At 33.6% G+C, this 10,000-nt stretch overlaps 1 protein-coding gene across 1 annotated transcript in view; it reads right to left on the bottom strand.

Moving 5' to 3' along the window:
- nAChRbeta1 (nicotinic acetylcholine receptor beta1) overlaps positions 1-10,000 on the bottom strand; it is a 296,902-nt gene that overhangs the window by 17,468 nt on the left and 269,434 nt on the right. The window contains exons 4-5 of the mRNA XM_068355738.1: positions 2,448-2,633; positions 880-970 (exon numbers count right to left, since the gene is read on the bottom strand). Coding sequence (XP_068211839.1) covers positions 880-970; positions 2,448-2,633 — 277 coding nt within the window. The remainder of the gene's footprint in view (positions 1-879; positions 971-2,447; positions 2,634-10,000) is intronic.

The raw sequence follows: 10,000 nt of genomic DNA, 5'->3' as shown, positions 1-10,000 counted from the left end.
AAATATAACATTCCCTTATCACCTTATGTCCTGAGATGGACACAAACTAGATAAGAAAATGTTTTTCAAAACAGTTATTTGTACTGAACAACAAATAAGATCATTTCCATTGGAATACTAAGCTCCCTGGATTACGATTCGAAAATGAGTTACATATTCACAATGCGAATTTGATTGAGTTATAAATGAATAACATTAATTTCCCTAGTTGCATTGAGCTATCAATGAGCAATATGAATTCCCTCAATTAGATTAAGTTATAAATGAGCAATATCAACTTCCTCAACTGGATTGAGATATAAATGAGCAATAATTGAGCAATATCAAATTTCTCAACTGGATTGAGTTATAAATGAGCAATAATTGAGCAATATAAAATTTCTCAACTGGATTGAGTTATAAATGAGAAATAATTGAACAATATCAAATTTCTCGACTGGATTGAGTTATAAATGAGCAATATCAACTCCCTCAATTGGATTGAGTTATATATGAGCAATATCAATTTCCTAGAAAAATAAAGTTAGTGAATGAATAATCCCGGCAATCACCAAAAGAAATAAATCAAGCCTATTAATGATTGAAGTCCACCATTGATAAAGAAGCCAAAAGACAAAAGACACACTTAACCTTGACCTCTTTCAACAGATGATATAACACTTTATAATTCTAATTTCATTATATCGTTTTGATATTTTACATTATGATACATTTTTGAGAATAGGTAATTTCTTTAAATCTATAAAATGACTTAATTAGATTTAAAAATATTAGTCCAAAACGATTACTATATCGATGAAATTTTTCATGCAATGGAAATTTATTGATGTTTATTTTACTGATTTTTATAGATGGTCATTACATTACAAAGATATTTACCTGGTAAATGGCAGGCGGCACCCAAAGCACTTCGCCGGTCGGGTAGATAAGAATGTTACTCTTGTAACGCACCTCGTAATTGCCGTCGGCGCTGTAGGGAAGACACGAGAAGAAGACAAGGAGGATTAGCTTCGGAGGATTTCACGCTATACGGAGGATGAGGAGGGAATGGGGAATAGGGGGAGGAAGGGGAAGAAGAGGAACGTCGATTTAGAATCTCACCAGGAGAAGGATTTTTTTCATAAAGGCGGTCGGGTCAACAGGAGGACGGAGTTCTGGACAGAATAATGAGTTGGTGAAGAGGTTGCGCTGACATTTGAGGGAATTATTAAACTAAAAAAGGACCAGAAATGGAGAGAATTCAGGGGGATAGTGTCATAAGAAATACCTGTGAAAAATAATTAATGGTTAGCATTAACGAAAATGGTGATAATAGTTTGTCACGGGAGATTTACAGGAAAGAATACTGTTGATATTTCGAAGTTCTCATTTGAATAACAAAATTCTTAATTGCTTATGACTTAACTGTAAAATATTTTCAACTTTGTTTATTTATCGCTACGAGAACTATAAGAAATACCTGGAGTCTAAGGTAATATATATATATATATATATATATGTATATATATATGTATATATATATATATATATATATGTGTGTGTGTGTGTATATATATATATATATCCATACATTCTTTTTAATAATGAAAAGTGCATTAAATATCATTTTGAAACGATTAAAATCTTTTGAAACTTATGATAAAAAACACATGGAACTCATTCACAGTACATTTTGATAATTCAAAGTGTTTTAGACCTCATTTAGAAAAGCATTCTGTAATGTGTGATAAGTTTATAAATAAAAATCCCTTTCTCGGTTTCGTTCTCGTCACTTTTTTACAGTCGGAAGGTTTCTGAAGCACCACAGATCTCTGCCTTAAATTCTCGTCATTATTCGTTGTATTTCTTTCTTTGTTTGAATCTTATAATTTCGTTTTCAATATTTTGAAATGTTCGCTTTTCTTCTTCTGGGTATTATATATGTGACTCTGTTTAGCAAGATAATGGGTTTATTTTTGTTGCACAGGAATGTGCATATATTTGTACTAACACTAATTACAAAAAAGAGCAATAACAAAGATACCACAATAATAATAATAATAATAATAATAATAATAATAATAATAATAATAATAATAATAATGATAATATTAATATTAATAATAGTAATAATATCAACAATAATAATAATAATAATAATAATAATAATAATAATAATAATAACAATAATAATAATAATAAAGATAATAATAAGAGTAGTAACAAAATTAACAACTAGACTAATAATAATAATAATAATAATAATAATAATAATAATAATAATAATAATAATAACGATAATGATAATAATAATACAGATAATAATAAGAGTAGTAGCAACATAACAACTAGAATAATAATAATAATAATAATAATAATAATAATAATAATAATAATAATAATAATAATAATAATAATCGAAATAGGGCTGTTTGTTTTCCCTGGCAGCTACTCCACACAGCACTTACGCTTTCGGCTTAAACACGAAAGGACGCTTAAATTCCAAACTAAAGCCGGAGAGGTGATACATTTTAGGCTTAAACGGGAAATGCAACCTATGTCTTACGGCAAAGCCTGAAATATCACTTTCCGGACCCACGCCTGAAACGGCACTTGCTCTGAACTCCCGATATGTGTCACACTCGTAGCGTAACCTGGGATGGCATATCATGTGCAGCTATAGATCAAGTACTGAATGATCACTTATTTGTCATGAGCAATGGAATATATTGTTCCGTCTTTGGAATTTCGACACTAGATGCTAGAAGGTGAGTATAGATCTTATACCAAAGGCAAATGACGCCTGCTTATCTTAAACTCTGATGTAAACATAATAATAATGAATATCAGGCATTAAAATTATGTTCTGCAAAAGCTAATTGATGAAAGAAATAGGATTTATGAATTTGGGTTACGTAGTCAGACGGTGGGTCTTGCGAGTCCATTTTGAACCAAAGAGGGACTAGGGAAAAATCTGAAGTTAAACTAAGAATTACAAGTTAGAGTTGTTGGACAACATGAATAAAAAAAGAAAAACGAAACGGGAATGGAGGTAAAGTCAAATGATATTAAGTAGATGCAGCTAGGGGTCGAAGGAACACTGCAAAGACAGTTATTCCAACAGTACATTAAGTGTACTAACCCTCTACAGGGAAAAATGATCAAAATTATTTTGATTGAGATATTTTATTCTCTTTTCCTTAGTCAACTACTTTAGTTAATTAAGTCATTATTTTTTCTAACGTTGCTGTTCAGTATTCTCTCTCTCTCTCTCTCTCTCTCTCTCTCTCTCTCTCTCTCCATCCAGATACGACTCAGATCCTTCTTAGCAAAACTTCCGACCGAAGCTCAGCCAGGTCGTCTCTCCCAAACTCCCTGCAGGGTTAAAAAAGAAGAAGAAGAAACGCCCGGCTAAATTCTTCTTCGATCTTAGCTGATGTTGACTCTACCTGCTATGAGGAAAGCCTTCGTCCTTTGCTCCACTCCCCTCCGGTTCTCTTTTTCTTCTTTGGGACTGGGCGCACGCGCACGCACGCCGGTGTCACATCTTTTTCTTTTGCGTGGAGTTCACACATGGAGCTGATATGCTTATATGCCATGAGTTAATATCATGAACTGGAAATCATTTACTTGTATCATATATTTTTATTGAAATAAAATGGTCTATTCTAAATATTTCAATATAAAATTAATTTTACCTTGAAATCATTCTTTCTTGTCAAAATATCCCGAGAGAGAGAGAGAGAGAGAGAGAGAGAGAGAGAGAGAGAGAGAGAAAGAGAGAGAGAGAGAGAGAGAGAGAGAGAGAGCTCTGATATTGACACATCTTGAGCAACGTGGAGGGAACAAGAGGTAAAAGTTTTATCGGAGCCAAAGGGCAAATTGTGAATCAGAAGACGAAGGCGTTTCATTCCATACCTGTCACGGACAGGTATGGAACCGAAAATAAAATGGATTCTGTAGAAGCTTGAAAAAAGTAAAAGCCGAGAGAATCCTATTAAAGTGTGTTGTAACTCTAGCGGAAGGAGGAGAGGGTTAGATTGTATTCAACAGAATATAAGACTCAAGTTCAATCCCATGGACTACATCATAGGTTAGAGTTCAATCCTAAAAGGTAGAGTTCAATCTCATGGAGTAGAGTTCGATCCCTTGGGGTTACGAGGTTAACAACCTCATTCTTAAGAATCTAACAGAAAAAATCACAGGAAAAGTTTTTCTATAATTAATAGAGCTAGACATTAATGAAGAGTCCGATAGATTGCAGATGGAATCAGTTAGTACTGTTGTTTCAACGTTGAAGACTGCTTGGAAACCGTAGTCCAGAAGTTACGATCTATTATATGTTAGTCTTAAAGCAGTGTTTTAATGTACGCGCGCACATATATACATATATACATACACACATATATACATATATATATATATATATATATACATATATACAGTATATATATATATATATATATATAAATATATATATATATATATATATAGTATATATATAAATATATATATATATATGTAAATATATATATATATATATATAAATATATATATATATATATATATATTTACATATATATATATATATATATGTGTGTGTGTGTGTGTGTATACAAATATGGGTGGGGATAAGTACACACATACATGTATAAATATGTATATATCTATGAAATTCTATTAAATATATATACAATAGTACATATATCGTCTGTAACATGGATTGCAATCATTTTTCATCCACCACCATTAAAATACGGAAAAAACATGACAACATAAGATTCACAGCAGGACATCTTGACTATTAAAGAAAAAAAATTTATGGCGAGAGACCAAAAAGAAAAAAAAGATGACAAAGTCCAAATGAATTCGAATTCTCTCTCATTTCCTTAAAGAATATTTATGGTCGGGTGCTTCATCCGCAGTGGGTATTTGAACGAAACTTTTTCACTCGTTCGAGCCCAGTTTTCACAGTCGTTCGGTCTGAAAAGAAGCGCGGATTCATTGGGATGCTTCGAGCGTGATTTTCATGAGATCTGGCCGGCGAAAACATTTTCTTAGAGGCCTCACTGCGAGGGAGATTTATTCCGCACCCCCCCCCCCACACACTCCTTTTTTCCAGCCTTTTATGCAACTAGGATTGGATCTATGGCTATGCGGAATTTAGCACTGGGGCCTGGTAGGCCAATCAGTAAGGTAAAAGTTAAAAAAAGGTTGGAAAGCAAGAAAGACTCTCTTCCCCATGGAACAAACCTTTGTAGTAGGATTGGGTTAGTCTTAATCGACCAAGAGCTAGAATTGGAAGGACTTTTTCATAAGTAGGGTCTCGCCCCCTGTGCTGAGTGCCCATTATTATTATTATTATTACTAGCCAAGCTACAACCCTAGTTGGAAAAGCAAGATGCTGTAAGCCCAAGGGCTCCAACAGGGAAAAATAGCCCAGTGAGGAAAGGAAATAAGGAAATAAATAAATGATGAGAATAAATTAACAATATATCATTCTAAAAACACTAACAGCGTCAAAACAGATATGTCTTATATAAACTATTAACAACGTCAAAAACAGATATGTCATATATAAATTATAAAAAGACTCATGTCAGCCTGGTCAACATAAAAACATTTGCTCCAACTTTGAACTTTTGAAGTTCTACTGATTCAACTACCCGATTAGGAAGATCATTCCACAACTTGGTCACAGCTGGAATAAAACTTCTAGAATACTGTGTAGTATTGAGCCTCATGATGGAGAAGGCCTGGCTATTAGAATTAACTGCCTGCCTAGTATTACGAACAGGATAGAATTATCCAGGGAGATCTGGATGTAAAGGATGGTCAGAGTTATGAAAAATCTTATGCAACATGCATAATGAACTAATTAAACGACGGGCATCCCATCCAGACAATGGACCACATACTTCGTGGGTGCGCATAGGGACCAATATGTACAGATTTGGACCTCTATGAATATAATCAGGCCGCTATGCAGGAGATACATTGTTGGCTCTATAAGATATAATGATGATAAGCAAGAAAGAGGAAAAGAGTGTGAACTGAAGTAGAGCAGAAGGCTGAAAAGAGGCACAGCTAAGGGCCGAAGGGATGCTGTAAAGACCATCACTAATCCTTACAGTGCACCTTACAAGGTGCAACTAGATTTCATCATATTAAAAGCGACAGGATCTTTTCTTTTCTTTGTTTTTATTTCAAGTCATCAGATACCGTTGCCACAATTTATTTTGTATTTTATTCCGTATAATGAGAGCAATGTACTCAAATCTAAAATCATTCGACAAATTGATATTTGGTCATATCTTTTGAAATAAATTTTTAAAATTATTATTTTCAAGTCGAAAACGAGATTTCTTTCGTTATTCTACACAAAAATATTACCCATTTAACTTTGATAATTGAAGAATAATGTTATCCTGAGCTATCTTAAGTCCCAATCCCCCTATGATTTTATCTAAATTTGAACTTTCTAAGAATGAAAAACATTATGTTACGTATCATTAAAGAATAGAAATAACTATCCAGAATTCGTACGATCAATTATGAAATTCGATTTTGATTTTCAGCGAATAGAAAGTAATAACAATTAGCGAGTTAAGCCAGAGCCATAAATGTCTATTTCTTTCTGAGAAAGCGACATCAAACTCATCTTTCATCCCAGATTCGTTTTCATTTCTTAAAAGGCCTCAAATAGCGCCATTTATCTCCCTCGCGAAGAGTACCCCATCGGAGTGGCTATAACTCTCATAAACGAAATCACTCCTTTATTACGCGAGTGTGTCATTCCACTACGCTCCTTGTCTCGGGAAAACTGCCAATTTCTTCACTTTTGGGTTCCATTTGACGGGGTTGGGGCCCGGGGGGAGTTGTTGTCCTTTCTCTACAAGTCTACAGTATCTTAGGTGGTGAAGTCGATGTTAAAATATAGACCCATTTGGAGTCACGAGTGTAAGTGATAAGATTATTATATGTGTATATACTGTATATTCAGAAATTAATATCATGCTGATGAAAGATAGACTGAATATACTAAAATCAGAATAAAGGAATAGATATATATCTATCAACATGTAGAAAAACGGAACATAAAGCAAAAAAGTAAATAAAAGACGTTGAAAACAGAAAACTTTGCTCTGCTGTTCGCCTTTTGCTTTCATTTTGAATCTTTTCACTTTTCTATCCAATTTATTTGATGTTCAAACGAGTAAGAATATTTCTCTTGATGAATAAAAAGAATCGCTTTTTATATCGTAAACCACAAAAGAAATATAAGGACACGGGGGAAGTTGAATAAAAAGAAATACATTAAAGAAAGGAAAATAATTATGGACAACCGGTCCATTGGTATCGTCACTGCCGCTGTCTCCTGCACCTTCTTCTTCGCTCTCGAGGCCAGAATTCATGGAGGACATTAAGTGGAAGAGACTTCTTAAACTACAAACGTTGTTGTTGCGCAAGAAACTTGTCTTTCATTACCAGCCTTCAAAGTCACTTCGCGAAGATAACAGACCCGAGCCATCCAAGTGTCGAGTTTTACGACGCCATCGAGCAGGGAGTTTCAGAACTCATGTTATTCACTGACATCTGCTGGGGGTGGTGTTTGTGTAACCGAGGGAGATGATGCTCAACCTACCTCACTGCATTTTGCAGGTCGGTCCTTAATGATGAATTCATGTTAATCAGGGCTCCCGTCTATCCTCCATCGACACATCGTTGCCAACTCCATTTCTGAACGAGTTAGTGACGGTGTTTCTTGTTTTCTATCTCTCCTTCATCCGCCACTTCCTTTGCCATTACACTCTACGCACAGAACGCTTTCGTCTTCTTAAAACCTATGTCCTGACGTAAAGCTATTTTTATTCTTTCATCACATTTAGCAAAGTAATAACATGATTTTTCAAGAGCTGAACATTTTGTTTGGAAATTTAATGAATGGGGCTCTTATCTAAGTTCTCCATACTAATTAATTTCAAGATATATCTTTTATTCGTTAATTCTCTCGGCGAGAAACAATACGGATTTGCCTTCCTTTTTGTTTTCTTCTTTATCGCAATTGAAGCAATTTTCTATGTTCCTACTTACGTCTTAGTCTTATCAGTTTATCTGAGGCGTTTAATCAAAATAACATCTTTTCGGATGAAAACAAATAACAAAGTCTGTTCTGTTGATCTTGATAATATAGCCAATATACTCGAATGCGTTTGGATTTTTTTTCAATACTTCAGTATCGCATAATTTATCAAAATAGTCCTTCCAAATATTGTACAACTTTAGTAGAATTGCGCAACCAAAAGTTGCTTAAAAGATTTGGTCAAGTGCATGAGGATGAAGTGACATCTTTATATATATATATATATATATATATACAGTATATATCTATCTATCTATATATATATATATATATACATATATATATATGCACACAAAAACGCCCACCCCACACACATACACACACACACACACACATATATATATATATATATATATATGTATATATATACGTGTATATATATATATACATATATATATATATATATATACATATATATATATATTTATATATACACATACATATATACGTTTATATATATATATATATATATATATGATTTCATCACCGTCCGAGTTAACTAGGTGAACACAAATAGCAACAAGAGGAAATGCTGCAAGTGTTCGTCAGCATGATTATGCTTCTTTTCTTCAGATGCGTCAAAATCTATAAATTTGCTCTCGAAAGCTGTTCTATCATTCTCGTCCTTCAACTCTAAGCTATGAAACTCATGTACTTTCTCGGTAGTTCCAGAATGTATTAACCAACATATTTTGAAATTTTTTTAATTGAAAATCAAAATCTCCATTAATAAAACCATATGATTGCCCTGATTCTGTTTCCATTATTTCAATGGCGCCGTTTTTACGACATTTTCCGATAAATTGTTCTTGAAATTATTTTCACTAAAAATTTCTCTGTTTTTTTCTTACAGATGACCAAAATAATTCAGTTGCTTCCCTTTTTGTGTGAATCATATCCATATAAATGAAGTCAGGCATTCAGCACTTCAAGACTTCAAGTGTTATTTTTCATGACATAAAAGAATATTTAACCTTTCTTTGCTGACTTCTATTGAAATAAAAGTTAATAATTGCTTCAATTCCACTGACTTCTAAAGATTAAGTTTATATAGACTTCAGTTCCACTGAGATCTAAAAATAAGTTAATACTCACTTCACCTGAACAGAGATTTCATAAAAATAATAGGTGATAAAAGCTGCATTTCCCCTAACACTTAATGAATAAAAGTTTACTACTGACATCAAAGAAATGTAAGTTATTACTGCCTTAACTTGCATCGAAAAAAGTTAATGCTAAAGTCGCTTTCATTAATATCTTAGAAAAAAAAATAGTAATAAAGGTTAGCAACTCGCCACTTCCCCTGACATCTAACAAACAAGACTTCATAGTCATTTCATCTGACACCCCAAACGAAAAATAACTTTCTAAAGAATTCCAGATACTGATAATTTCCCTCTGTAAATACTACATTTATCATCTTAATGTTTTTTCTTATTAATCATCGTCACCTAATATTTTAACTACTAGGTAATAAATCTCCCTATTTACTATCTCTATTTTTTTCGGCCCTTAAGCCAATCTCGAACTCGTAAGACAATATTGAGGTTAATATTATCAAAAGAACCTTATCTTTAATCGTTCACAGAACCATCTACAACTAACCACCGCAATTTTAAAAGATAATAGCTATTTTTCATCTCAGCCATCTTCCAGCTTTATCAAAATATCACTCTTATCCCTTTCATCCAACCTCCATAACGCGCCCCACTCCCCCTCATCCCAGCCCCCGACCCCTCCATCTCAGGATACCCTCAGTCTATCAACCTGCTAATTCCGGTGTCACGGCGCTACTACGGTCCGGGTATAATCATCATGGAAGATATATTAGGGGTTCTTCTGTCGGTCCGATGCTGGTGGTGGTACTGCTGAAGCTGG

Source organism: Palaemon carinicauda, chromosome 31 (assembly GCF_036898095.1).
Source record: "Palaemon carinicauda isolate YSFRI2023 chromosome 31, ASM3689809v2, whole genome shotgun sequence".
NCBI lineage: Eukaryota > Metazoa > Arthropoda > Malacostraca > Decapoda > Palaemonidae > Palaemon > Palaemon carinicauda.
The sequence above is the reverse complement of the archived record's forward strand: the minus strand, read 5'-3'. Positions and strand labels throughout refer to the sequence as shown.